Source organism: Desmodus rotundus, chromosome 8, assembly GCF_022682495.2.
Source record: "Desmodus rotundus isolate HL8 chromosome 8, HLdesRot8A.1, whole genome shotgun sequence".
In the NCBI taxonomy this organism is placed as follows: domain Eukaryota; kingdom Metazoa; phylum Chordata; class Mammalia; order Chiroptera; family Phyllostomidae; genus Desmodus; species Desmodus rotundus.
Genome location: NC_071394.1, coordinates 11,041,748 through 11,056,262, shown reverse-complemented (window position 1 = coordinate 11,056,262; position 14,515 = coordinate 11,041,748). Strand labels below are relative to the sequence as shown.

Sequence of the window (14,515 nt, the reverse complement as noted above, 5' to 3'; positions counted from 1 at the left end):
TTGCTACAATAGTGATGCCATTAACATTTTTGAACACAGAGTGGAGCTTTTTTCTGTACGTTAGATTTCTTACTAATTTGTAGAAGCAATTGTTATATTTAGGTTATGTGTTACCTAACAATTATTAACACATAACAATTGTTACGTGTTAGGTTATGTGGAAGTATGTATTCCAGCATATCTTTTAGCTGTTTTTCTTGTCTGTGGTATCTTTTACCATACTAAGATATTTAATATTTGTGTAATCAAATATAAAGTGTCAAAAAGTTCTAGGGAAAGACCTTCCTATTAACAACTGACCGGTGGTCAGGCTTATTATAGAAACACTCCTCCATATCAGTGTTGCATCTCGACCCGTTATCATACCTTCGTGCGTCCTGATCTTCCTGTTAGCGTGTGTTTATGGTGCTTCAGAAGGGCATTTGGAACCATGTGTAGACGTGGATTCTGTTTGAAGCTTGGGCATACTAGTTCTAAAATTTGAAAGTTTTTGATAAGGAATTGATTTCTGGCAGACAGGTGGCAGAGGTCTCCTGTCATCCCTAGAAAATATGAAAGCATTACTCTGGTCCCTACTCTCATTTATAAACTCACAGTGACTCATCGAGATCCGCCTGCAAAGACTGGTGTTTGAGTATTCATTTCAGCCCATTTTGATAGTTTGAACACTGGGTCACATTAGTACTAAGTTTTGAAGGAAGCACCAGAGAAGGGCCGAACGGATGGCTTTTTATTACAGTGTCCTGTTCCTCCACGCCTCAGCCTGGCAAGTTTTGGTGGTACAGACAAGACCCATGGTATTATAACTGCGGTCTCCATGTTGGCTGTCCCCCAAATTGGAATAACTCCTGAAAGGAAAGCAGTTTAATAACATGGAAGCTGTCAAATTCAGCACAAAAGCCACCTGACGGTGATTTGAAGGGAAGCAGTCCCGATGTGTTTCAGCAAAAAACAAGCACTGTGGGTGGTGGAACAAGTAAATGTGGGGAGAGAAATACTTCGGAGAGCGTAATCACGGGAGGGTCTGTTACTAAATAAAATACAGTTAGTCCATCGTCATCATAGTTGACACTTTACTTTTTATGTATCCTTTTTTATAGCTTCTAGATTGCTATTATGCTCGGATAGAGTCCTTCTAGGACATACAAGTAGTCTAAAAATTCTTTAAAACTTTCGTCATACATATTTAAACCAGTGGTCTTGAACTTATTTTCATATTTGATGTGAAATAAGGGTCCAGTTTGAATAACCAGCAGCATTTGGATAAATGCTAGCATGTTTTCCCAGTACCGTATAAAAAATTTAATAACATAAATATCCCCCCTCTCCCCTGCAAGCCAGGTAAGCAACATTTGGACATAAGATGCACCCCCATTTTCCTACCAAATGCTGGGGGGGGGGTGCGTCTTATAGTCTGAAAAACACGGTAACTCATTTCTGCTGAACAGAAGCACAACTTTTGTCCTGCGTGCAATTTCCCTCCATTTGGATTAGTTCTCATACCCTTTCTTCACGTGCATTTATTCTTAGACCATGTCATCGTTATTACAGTGACTTAGAGTACCCTTTAATAGTGGTTGTAGCCAGGCCTTCCTTGTGTCTGTTTTTCATAACTTTCCTGGCTGTTCCTAGCTGTTTTTTTCTTTATATTTATTTATTTTTATTAAGATTTCTTGAGTAGGCAATAATTTTGATATAGAATTGAAAATTTACAAAAGAGTATAAAAACACCTGCCTCCCACCCCTGTCCCTAGCCAACTGATTTTTCTCTCAGCAGCTACTGTTAAGATTTTTGTATATTCTTCCAAAAGTATACTAAGCACATGGGCATATGTGTATATATCTTTTCTTTTCATACAGATTCTGTGGTCTTATTTTTATACAGACTGTGTGACCTAGTTTGTACTTCTTTTTTAAAGTTAATATACTTTGGAGACTGTGCTGTATCTGTTCATGTAGAGGTGCCTCCTTCCTTTAGCCTAGATGTGAGCTGTCTGTCTCTAACCTCTCTAAGATAGGGGTGTGGTGTTGAACAACTCCTGGGGTTGAGAGGATTGAATGGGATTGTGGATGTAAAGTACCTGGCAGTAGTCTGTCACTTGGTAAGGATTCAGTAAATGTTTGTTATTACTAATTATTACACAACTGATAGTGTAGGAAAAGAATTAAATACATCAAATATGGGAATTGTAAAATATTTCTAAAAAGAAACCTTTGATCATTAAAAGTGTGTGGATGACTGGAAATATGGGTAACACAAACTTAGAGAATGATGTGATCCGGATATGAAGCGAATAACCTGTCCTGAGTGTACGTTATGGTTTTCCATGGTATCTTCCTGTTTACGATTTTATCTTACTTCTCTCTATTGGGAACGATACAGGTTTGGGGTGCAGTTAGATGGTATTAGGGTCAAAGGACACAGGGATACCCAAATTCTACTATGGCTACCAAGGGTATCCAACCTTTTGGTGTCTCTGGGACTCGCTGGAAGAAGAAGAGTTGTCTTGGGTCACACATTAAATACACAAACAGTAACGAAAACTGATGAGCAAAAAAAGGATTAAAGAAAATTTACAATTTTGTGTTGGACTATATTCATAGCCATTCTGGGATGCATGCGGCCCGCAGGCCGTGGGTAGTATGCCCAAACACTCTTCCTTCTCAGAATTTGTTCAAGGGAAGTATGCCCACAGTGCACAAGGCAGAGGAAAGCGTAGTGCCTCTATTTTCATCTGGGCAGAGCGCTCTATTAAATTGGATTAGAGCACCTGGACCAAAGAGATGGAAACAAGTACAAATAAACTTCCAGGTGGAGAGCAAAGATTGGACAGTCTCTTGTGCTACAGAAGGCCTTGACCTTCCTGCTGAGGAGGATACAGAATAGAAAGCCCCAGGGAGCAGATTATACCAAGATTGCTAGTAAATGATGGGTGGCAGTCACACAGGTGAATTTCCCTCTTCTCTGCATGGAGTGGGGATGATGGGAGAAAGGCAGAGAGCCAGTACTTTCCATGCACCTGGCTTGTGTGGCCCAGTGAGTTGGTCCTTTGCTGTTCTGCCTCAGCCCAGTCCCTGCTGCTGCCTTCCCCATTCTGAAGCAGCCCGATCCCCTTGCCTTCCTACCAAGCCATGTCCTCAGCACTTCCTCTGCCTCTGTAGTGTGGAGAGGTCCTTGGGGATTAAATTCCTCTCTGTAGGATTTATGCTCTGACACTGGAGTCTTCTCCCCATAGGCAGGGTTGATGTGACCTTAACTTTGGTAGCTTTAGAGCACTTACTATCGAGTGAATAAAATAAATCAAAAGTTGAATTCAGTATTTTAAGTTAGAGGTTTCTCTTTTTGAATAGATATTTGAGTTATACTTGTTTTATAAAATTATGATACTGAGAAAAGTCTATTTTGTTTATTTTAGTTCCTCCTCTTGAAGGTTTTGTAATGAATCGAGTGCAAGGTGATTATTTTGAAACTCTACTCTATAAGATATTTGTTTCAATAGATGAGCATACTAATGTTGCAGAGGTAAGTGTATCAATGTCTTGTGAAAGAATTTTCTTTAAAGATTGTATTTATTTATTTTTAGACAGAGGGGGAGGGAGGGAGAAAGAGAGGGAGAGAAACATCAATGTGTAGTTGTCTCTTGCACACCCCTTAGTGGGGACCTGGCCTGCACCCCCAGGCATGTGCCCTGACTGGTAATTGAACCGGCCACCCTTAGGTTTGAAGACTGGCACTCAATCCACTGAGCCACGCCAGCCAGGGCTTGTGAAAGAATTTAACCTCAAGATTTTAAGTTAAGTTTGTGTGAAGTAGTTAAAATTATTTAATGATACAGTCAGAATGTTTTAAAAATCTATGCCTGGGTAGATCATGAACTGTTAGTATATTTAAGTCACTATTCTTGTTTTCTGCATTTATAAAATGTGGTAAATAACTTTTTGTTAGGCTTTACAGTCTTGCACTGTGTAACACCGTGAGAGAGGGGCCGCATTTCTGACAGTGGTCCCATAAGATTATAGTAGAGCTGGAAAATTCCCATGGTCTAGTGACATGGTAGCCTCCCTAAGGTCATACACAGCACAGTGAGTTCCTGTTTGTGGGGGACCTGGGTCTGGTGCACTTCCCACAGACTGTTCCCCTTTCTAAACCAGTGTTACCACTGGATCCACCCTCGTGGTTCTTGTCAAAATTATAGATGCCCTTCAGCAATAACCATTAGGAAACTTTGAAGAAAACAAGTTTCCTCCTTACAGGCCTTGGAGTGTACAAGGCAGGGGGAGGGGAAGGGATGTCCAGGAAAAAAAAACAACCAACCCCAGTGCTAGTTATTGACATTAGATCTCCAAAACATGACATGTAGCCCAAATGGTCAGTTATGGAAATCAAGGTCTAGAACTCTGGAGTCTCGGGGGCAGGGGGAGGTGACACCTGGCTCTTCAGTCCTGTGGCTCACAGTGTGTTTATTCCAAATAGTCTTTCTTGAAGGGGAGGCCTCTGCAGTCAGAGCTTAAGTCAGGCACTTGCAAAGCCAGCTGGAGGGTGTAAACTGCAGTGAGTCAGTTACTCACATGTTTGTGGCGACGCGTGTGTAAACAGGCCCCCCATGCTGCCAGCAGTGTGAAAGCACAGCACCGGCAGTTACAGTGGTGGGTGGTGCCCTAGGCCCGTGCAGTGCGCTCTGTGATGTTCACACTGCAGGGACTCGACTCCCGTGGCGATGTAGCCCTGCCTTTAAGCACTGCGTGACTGTTCAGTAAAAGAATTGTTCCAGGAGTTTTCTTATTTTAAATGAGAATTAAAGAGGAAAGAATCTTAAGTTCACTGCCTGGATTAGTACTGCTCTAAGCATCTTAAAGATATGGAAAGAAGAAAATTCTGATTTCAAAATTCATTCAATCTTTCAATTATTCATAGTTAAAAATTGTGTTAATTATGGTTAAAGTGTCTGCTGCAACTGTGTTAACATGCTGATAATTCTAAGAATGTCACACAATTTTTAATTTCATTTTCCAGCTTGCAAATGTGCTTGAGATAGACTTATCTCTTGTTAAGGTATGTAATTTTTATACTTTTTACTTACAATGTAAATACCGAATGGATTTTATTTTAGGTGTTTGTCTTGATAAGCTACTGAGAAATGGAGGCAGTGAGTTTCTTTTTAGCTGTCGGGGAAGTGCGCACAGTAAAGGGGTGCTTACGAGATAGGAAAGAGCAAGATACGGGCCGCCGTCAGTATTCCACCTGCGGAGTGAAGGGGCGCGCCCACACTTCTCTGCAGAGCAGGAAGCAGGCTGCCGGGTGTCTTGTGATGAGTGATGAGGGCAGCAGCTCCTCCTCTGGGGATGGATCTAGGGAGGGCCAGGCCGGAGAATTGGATGCATTCCCTCTTCTACATGTGGGGACGCCTAAGGGGAAGAATCGGCATACAGAACATTGTTTTCCTACTTAACAGGGTGAAAGTGTTTGAAGATCTGTAGGCATAGTCTGTGATAATATTTTTGTCTACGAAGATTCTGATGTCTGGTGTATATGAAATGCTCATTTCCTATATGTATTTCTTTCAGAATGCTGTTTCAATGTATTGCCGATTGGGCTTTGCCCATAAGAAGGGACAAGTAATAAATTTGGATCAACTTCATTCATCATGGAGAAATGTTCCATCCATAAACAGATTAAAGTAACTCATTTATTTAGTATGAGATATTACAGTTATCTTTTTAAAAAATAGTTTCTCATACAAAAATTTTACTTATTTACTGTCATTTGAAGTGAACCCTGTACATTAGTGTTCTTCTACAGTTTTATGTGTGATGAGTCTTTTTTAGAATCTGAGGGAAACTACGAACCCCAGAAAAAAGCATATGCAAAATTTCACACATACGGTAATTTTAAAGGGCTCTCAAATTCCCCGAAGACTGTCTGTAGGTCTTGGTTAAGAATGCTGTCCTATGAGGGCACGGCGTTTGGGGCTACATTTCAGTTTCAGGCTTGAGTATGACTGGTTTAGATAGATGTGTATAATTTAAGTTCTGACTTCACTAACTACCTTTATGTAACATCGTGTATAAGATTTTTTAAAAGTGAATGGTTTCTTCGTTACTAGGAGTACTTTAGATCCACAAAAGATGCTCCTATCATGGGATGGCGGGGAAAGCAGGAGTCCTATACAAGAAGCTTCATCTGCTACTGACACTGACACAAATAGTCAAGAAGACCCAGGTTAGCAGTGACTCAGTTTGATTTGGAGTTTCTCTACAGATAAGGCATGTGTCTGCACACACACTCACAGGGTGAACTCTGTAGACTTAGTTATCTTACAGTTTGTTGTAGATTTCACTCCTTCCATATGCAGTTTTTGAGTACTTACCAGTATGTTGGGCACTGCGCTAGGTCTTAAGGGTATAAGATTGACAAGAATATGGTGCCTTTGTTCTAAGAATTAGGTCTATGGAGAGAAGGCAGTGTAGCTGCAGAAACCCCAGCAATGTGAGAAATGTTACAGTGTTTGTGGGGAGCAAAGAGGAAGGGCCCCCTCACTGCCTAGGGAGGTTTGGGAAGCCTTCAGGGAAGAGATGGTATTTGGGCTAAGGATGAATGAGAGCTGGCTAGCTAGCTGGTGAGAAAGAAAGCCATAGCACGGGCTAAGCACAAAGGGAGGCAAAGCCTAGGGGATAAGGAGGCTGCACCTGGTTGATGTCGAGGGCAAGAGGAGTAGAGCATGGGCTCCCAGTTCTCCCCCGAGTAGCTCTGTCACCTGGGCCAGGTGACTTGTCTGAAGAGGTTAGGCTACTTAGTACTGTTGAGCTGACAGATACCAAGACTTGGTTAATTACTGCTTTTCAAGAACTTGACTACAAAAGTGAGTGCCTTTAAAATACATTTTTAAAAAACCTTTATGTTGGCGATTAGTACTGGGACCTATACTTTGACAGTATGGCTTATACTTAATTATGTGCTTTCTTGTTATTAAGTGAAGCTGAAATGAAATAGTTTCTCATTCCAAATGATAAGCAAAGAATACTTTTCATTTACTTGATGTTAAATTACAATTTTTTCCAGCTGACACAGCCAGTGTAAGCAGTTTGAGTTTGTCTACAGGATACACAAAACGGATAGCGTTTCTGTTTGATTCAACTCTCACTGCCTTTTTAATGATGGGAAATCTTTCACCAGTAAGTCAGATTCTTGTTTAAATATGAAAATGTTTAAAACAAAGATTAGATGTAAAATAATTCCGTGCTTCTATATCTTTTTTCAAATATGTTACTAGATTCGGTCTTGAAAACATGACTGCTTTCGATTTATATTCCTCAGAGGAGGACAGTAACTTTTATGTGACGGATACTTTTGTAATTAGACGAATAAGCCCCTCTCCTCACACACCCTTAAGTTGAAATATGTTGGAAAGCATAATGTGAATATAAGATGCTATGCTCAGCATAAAAGGAGACCTAGAACTTGAAATTACTCGTGTAAGACACTACAATATATTTTAATTTTTTTTTGTTCTTGCTTCTTTATCGCAGAACCTGAAAAGCCACGCAGTCACAATGTTCGAGGTTGGCAAACTCTCAGATGAGTCTCTGGACAGCTTCCTTGTAGAACTAGAAAAGGTAGAGCTGCGTTGCTGGTAGGGGCTGCCAGCGCATTTGGAACCTTTTCTTGCTTGATAAAACATCAGTGAATGATTTATGTCGGGTTTTGGTGTATTCTTGCTCGTTCCCACCTCATTCCCCACCTGAATACTGTGGTAGTCATCTAGCTTTAAACATATTGAGTGGATGAATGAATTCTGTGACTTTAAAAATGATTTTTTAATCTCATCTAATAGCATAATTTGATGTAGTGAAGAAATAGGGTTATAGAAATCTCAGTCTCAGTGAAGTTTTTTAAGTTGTATTTTTCTAAGATAGCCTTTAAATTTTATTTTTTTAATCTACTTATTTATTTTGGTGTAACTATGATTTCCTCTTTAACATTTTCATTTAAAGTTTTTGTTCCACTTATCTGGAATCTAAAACAGCATCCCTGGGTATCATATTTATGTCCACTCCCGCTACCCCTTTTAGCCTCTTGGGGATTCGGCCATATTTCTTGCTCTTAACCACCTGTTGTCCAGAGAGGACAGGCCTAGCTTCCCTTTGCCCTAAATCTGGCCTGCGCTTCCGGTGTTTTTCATCCCCTGGGTATTTTACTCCGTCCTCTGCTGTTGGTGCAGATGGTTCGTGTACCTCATCTGTTTCCTGACTGATAGTTGTGGCACCGTTTGTGCTTCAGTGATGGACTCTGCGTATCAAATGGGCTGTTTAGAGAATTTTTGATGATTTTTAAAAATTATCTATTAAAAAAAAAGACTTCTATAACATTTGCATTGCCCCTTCTCCGTAGGATTTTTGCTTTTTTAGTGTAGACATAGATTTGAGATAATCCTTCTTATTAATTGGTCTCTTTTACCTTAAATTTCCATTATTCCCTCAATACTTTTAACATCTTGTTAGCCCTGTTTCTTACTGTGTATTACCTTTCGCCAATACATTTTTACTGTATTCTTGCACATTTACGTTCTGTTTTCCTGATTCTTATTTTTCTTACCTCAACTAGTCTTCTATTAAGATAGCAAATTGGAACATCACTTTTACACTTGATCTAAATTCTTTTTTGTCACACAGTCTTCCTTGGGAAAGCCTATTAGTGTGAAGTTTAGCTTTTAAAATAGTTTCCTAGCGATCTTTTAAGGATCCTCACCTTGATTAAACTTAATTGGTTGGTCTTATTTAATGCAAATCTAATTTAGTTATTTCCCCCGTAGACCTGTCCTTCCGTGTTCTGTGTTGTTTCTGGGATGTATGTGTCTCTGCATATGAAACAGGTGACTGACTCAGAGTCAGGAGAGCATGTGTGAGAACGTAAGCCCAGAGAAGGCAGGGGTTTTGTTCCGTGCTCTGTCCTCACGGCCCGGACAAGTCCTCGTACATGGCACAAAAGAGGGGCTCAGTAATCCCTCGTCGAGTGAAGTTAAGCTGTGTACTCAGCAGTGGCAAACAGCTTTGTTGAGTCACATACTCTATTGTCCCTTGTAACCAGTGATACAAAATTGTGACCAGGGTGATGAGAATTAGAGGCACAGTTGGTGACCACACATTGGAGTACTTTCCTGGGTGAAGCAGAATATAGATCTTAGGGTTTTGTAGCCACCCTATTTGAGTCATATGTGGGACATATAATTTATACAATGGTATGATTTGGCGTTATTTGGTTTCTAAAAATGTTAGTTTTACTTGTTGGGGTAATTTCTGTCATCTTCAAAGATACGGTCAAATGGAAAATCAATAGAGATTGAGGTTAATATTTGATTCAGTATTGCTTGGGGAAATTTTTGATTTAATGATTTTAATGTCCTAATATCTCTGCTATTTGGCTATGTATTAGAATGAATGGCGTAAGAGTGGCATTTGTTGAAAAACTTAATTTCTCTTGGTTTAGGTTCAGAGCACTGGTGAAGGAGAAGCACAGAGATACTTTGACCACGCACTCACTCTGAGAAACACGATTCTGTTTCTTCGTCACAACAAAGACTTGGTTGCACAGACGGTACAGTCAGACCAGCCCAATTACGGTATGAGAGTTGTACTTGATTCTGAAGACATGGCCTATGGAACTTCTGAGAATAGGTCATGCTCACTTATTTAATCCTCATTTATTTAGTACATTTTGTGTAAGCATATTGGATTTATAGCCAGGGGCTTGTTTTGTGAATTGCTTCACTTGTCACTGTTTCTTACCTTATTTTATTCTTTCTCCTGTTATGTGCCACTGACATTTGTAGTATTTAAATCTTATTAGTACCTACAGAAATGAGTGATGTGTTAATCTGTTTAAGTAGCTGGATGGAATTTAGAACAGGCATCTCTTCTGAGGGCTGAACAGATGCCAAAATTAATGTAGGAAGCATAAAATATCAAGAATAAAAGATTCCATTGTATAAAAATAATAAACAAGAGTTTCCTATTCAGATACTACTGGAATATTTATTGACTAAAGTATTTTACTTTAAAAACTAGGCAAGAGAACAGTAGCCTCTTTTTAAAGAGTGAAAGAAAGTAGCAGCAATTTTAACCAGCTGGTGATCTCCAGTGTGGCTGTTGCCTTAGGGTGCAGTCTCAGCTTTGTGATAGACTGGAAGTTCCCAGACTTGAGCGAGCTGAGGGAGTCAGAATTTCAGGTTCTGGTTTGGTGGGGTCTGAGTTGTGGGTGGCACCCAGGACTCGCGTCTTTGAAGAGGCGTGATGGCCTGAGCGCCAGTGTAAGAGCGTTTGGCTCAAGTCCTTATACGTTCGCAAGCGTTGCATCTCGGACTTTGAATTCTTAGCGCCACTGTGACATTTAATCTCACACATGCTTTCAAGTTCGTAACCTTCTTTTTTGGCTTTTATGACTTTTTTTTTTGAGAATATAGTATCTTTTTGTTGGTCTTACTGAAAGTTTCTCACTTTGGGTGTATGTGGTGGTTCCTTGTGATTAGATTTAGGTTATGCATTCATGTCTGGAATATTGGGTAAGTAATATGTCCTTCTAGGGGAATGACATTGGGAGGCACCGATTTCCACCCCCCCCCCCCATCGTGATGTTAATTTTGATCATACAGTTAACGTGTTTTCTGGTTTCTGTGCTGTATACTTAACTATTCTCCCCCTACCCCACCCTGCAACTAGTAAGCAGTCTGTGGGCAGATACTTAAGATGATGTAAATATCCTACACGTCATCAGTGTTTCTTCTAGATTCGGCATCCATTAATGATTCTTGCCTGGACCATTCTTTATTTTTTTTTCTAACTCTAACAGTTTTTCCATATGTGACAGTTGGGACTAGGCAGTCTTTTATATTCATAGTATGGACTTGTGAATTCTTATTTTCTCCAGTGGTTTATATTTAGTCATTCCTGTCTCTTAATTATTCTGTGCTATGGGTGTCTCAGATTTTGCCAGTGGGATTTCCTTCAAGCTGGCTCGTGTCTCCTTGTGCCATGCCTCCATCTTAAAAAATTGTTTTGAGCAATATTTTACTTTTCCAGCAAAATAATCTTACCTTGTACTTGTGCCCAGCCTTGAACCAGCCTTTCCTTTTACTGAAGGCATGGCGTTACCGTAAGAATCTGGCCCTAGCTGCGCTCAAGGCTTCTCAGCTTTTTCAGCAGGCCATACGTTATGTTAGATGCATCCTGCTTGAGGGTTAAACGCTGGAACCCTTCAAATCTGGTACATATCGAGTAAATTCACGCTTGTTGGACCGGCCGCAGTTGAACTCAGAGCCTGGCTGTGCTGCTCTTCGTAGAGACTGGAAGTCGAGGGAGGGAAGCCCACAGCACTCCTGTGGCACCCAGGCGCTCCGACTTTGCTGCTGCCCTGCAGTGGCTGGACAGGAAGACGGGCGAAGCAAGCACTTTTTTAAAGTAAAAGGTAGCCTAAAGGAATACCAGCAGACAGTTATCTTTTTAGACTTTAAACCTTAAAAGTATCTTCTTAGTGGTCCCTTAGGAAATTTGGTGGTTTTATTTTTTTTTTTTTTTTTTTTTTTTTTTTTTTTTAAATTTTTTTTATTGTTATGCAATTACAGTTGTATGCCTTTTCTCCCCATCCCTCTACCCCACCCCAGGTGAACCCACCTCCTTCCCCCCTCTCCACCCTCCCCCTTGGTTTTGTCCATGTGTCCTTTATAGTAGTTCCTGTAATACCCTCTTCCCACTATCCCCGCCCCCACCCCCCACCCCCGCCCTGGCTATTGTTAGATTGTTCTTAACTTCAATGTCTCTGGTTATATTTTGTTTGCTTTTTTCTTCTATTGCTTATGTTCCAGTTAAAGGTGAGATCATATGGTACTTGTCCCTCACTTCCTGGCTTATTTCACTTAGCATAATGCTCTCCAGTTTCATCCATGCTGTTGCAAAGGGTATAAGCTCCTTCTTTCTCTCTGCTGCGTAGAATTCCATTGTGTAAATATACCATAGTTTTTGGATCCACTCGTTTGCTGATGGGCACTTCGGTTGCTTCCAGTACTTGGCTATTGTAAATTGTGCTGCTATGAACATTGGGGTGCACAGATTCTTTTGGATTGGTGTTTCAGTGTTCTTAGGGTATAATCCCAGCAGCGGAATTACTGGGTCAAAGGGCAGTTCCATTTTTAGTTTTCTGAGGAAATTCCATATTGTTTTCCACAGTGGCCTCACCAGTCTGCATTCCCACCAACAGTGCACAAGGGTTCCCTTTTCTCCACATCCTCTCCAACATTTGTTTGTGGATTTGTTTATGTTGGCCATTCTGACTGGTGTGAGATGATACCTCATTGTGGTTTTAATTTGCATCTCTCTGATGGCTAGTGATGCTGAGCATCTTTTCATATGTCTCTGGGCCCTCTGTATGTCTTCCTTGGAGAAGTGTCTGTTCAAGTCCTTTGCCCATTTTTTAATTGGGTTGTTTGTCTTCCTGGAGTGGAGTCGAGTGAGTTCTTTATATATTTTGGAGATCAGGCCCTTGTCTGAGGTATCGTTGGCAAATATGTTTTCCCATACTGTTGGTACTCTTTGTAATTTGGTGCTGTTTTCTTTAGCCATGCAGAAGCTTTTTATTTTGATGAGGTCCCATTTGTTTATTCTTTCCTTTATGTCCCTTGCTTTAGGGGATGTGTCTGTGAGGATGTTGCTGCGTGGAATGTCTGAGATTTTCCTGCCAATGTTTTCCTCAAGGACTTTTATGGTGTTACGGCTTATATTTAAGTCTTTTATCCATCTTGAGTTTATTTTCGTGTATGGCGTAAGTTGGTGATCGAGTTTCATTTTTTTGCACGTAGCTGTCCAGATCTCCCAACACCATCTGTTGAAGAGGCTGTTTTTGCTCCATTTTATGCTCCTGCCTCCTTTGTCAAATATTAATTGATCGTATAGACTTGAGTTTATTTCTGGGCTCTCTATTCTGTTCCATTGGTCTATGTGCCTGTTTTTATGCCAGTACCAGGCTGTTTTGATTACAGTGGCCTTGTAATACAGTTTGATATCAGGTATTGTGATCCCTCCTGCTTTGTTTTTCTTTCTCAAAATTGCTGCAGCTATTCGAGGTCGTTTATGGTTCCATATGAATTTCTGCAATGTTTGTTCTATATCTGTGAAATATGTCATGGGTACTCTAATAGGGATTGCATTGAATCTATAAATTGCTTTGGGTAGTATGGCCATTTTGATAATGTTGATTCTTCCAATCCATGAACATGGTACATGCTTCCATTTGTTTGTATCTTCCTTAATTTCTTTCTTCAGTGTTGTGTAGTTTTCTGAGTACAGGTCTTTTACCTCCTTGGTTAGGTTTATTCCTAGGTACTTTATTTTTCTTGTTGCTATATCGAATGGGATTTTTTTCCTGATTTCTGTTTCTGCAGTTTCGTTGCTGGTGTACAGGAATGCCTTTGATTTCTGGGTATTGACTCTGTATCCAGCTGTTTTGCCAAATTCATTTATTAGGTCGAGTAGTTTTTGAGTGGAGTCTATAGGGTTTTCCATGTACACTATCATGTCGTCTGCAAACAGTGACAGTTTCATTTCCTCCTTTCCAATTTGGATGCCTTTTATTGCTTTTTCTTGTCTGATTGCTGTGGCTAGGACTTCCAATACTATGTTGAATAGGAGTGGTGAGAGAGGGCATCCTTGTCTAGTTCCTGATCTTAGTGGGAAAGCTCTAAGTTTTTGTCCATTGAGTGTGATGTTGGCTGTAGGTCTCTCATATATGGCCTTAATTATGTTGAGGACTGCTCCCTTTATTCCCACTTTGCTGAGTGTTTTTATCAGAAATGGGTGCTGTATCTTATCAAATGCTTTTTCCGCATCTATTGATATGATCATGTGATTTTTGTCTTTGCTGTTGTTGATGTGATGTATTATGTTTATTGATTTGCGAATATTATACCATCCTTGCATCCCTGGGATGAATCCCACTTGGTCATGGTGGATGATCTTTTTAATATATTGCTGGATGCGGTTTGCTAATATTTTGTTGAGAATTTTAGCGTCTATGTTCATCAGCGATATTGGCCTGAAGTTTTCTTTCTTCGTTGTGTCTTTATCTGGTTTTGGGATTAGGATGATGTTGGCTTCATAAAAAGAGTTTGGGAGTCTTCCATCAGTTTGGATTTTTTTGAATAGTCTGTGAAGGATAGGGGTTAGTTCTTCCTTAAATGCTTTGTAGAAATCTCCTGTGAAACCATCTGGTCCAGGGCTTTTGTGTGATGGGAGTTTCTTGATGACTGCTTCAATTTCTTTTGCTGATATTGGTCTGTTCAGGTTTTCTGCTTCTTCTTCATTCAGTTTTGGAAGATTATATTTTTCTAGAAATGTGTCCATTTCATCTAGGTTTTCAAATTTCTTAGCATACAGGTCTTCATAGTAATTTCTTACGATCCTTTGTATTTCTGTGGTATCAGTTGTAATCTCTCCACTTTCATTTCTAATTCTGTTTATTTGGATCCTCTCT

General features: G+C 40.1%; 1 protein-coding gene across 3 annotated transcripts in view; it reads left to right on the top strand.

Annotated features, from left to right (window-relative positions):
- Positions 1–14,515, top strand: part of FAM91A1 (family with sequence similarity 91 member A1) — a 61,646-nt gene that overhangs the window by 27,008 nt on the left and 20,123 nt on the right. For all 3 annotated transcript variants that reach the window (XM_071222213.1, XM_024572114.3, XM_024572115.4), the window contains exons 9-15: positions 3,417–3,523; positions 5,015–5,053; positions 5,566–5,678; positions 6,105–6,220; positions 7,061–7,173; positions 7,528–7,614; positions 9,485–9,617. In XM_071222213.1, coding sequence (XP_071078314.1) covers positions 3,417–3,523; positions 5,015–5,053; positions 5,566–5,678; positions 6,105–6,220; positions 7,061–7,173; positions 7,528–7,614; positions 9,485–9,617 — 708 coding nt within the window. The remainder of the gene's footprint in view (positions 1–3,416; positions 3,524–5,014; positions 5,054–5,565; positions 5,679–6,104; positions 6,221–7,060; positions 7,174–7,527; positions 7,615–9,484; positions 9,618–14,515) is intronic.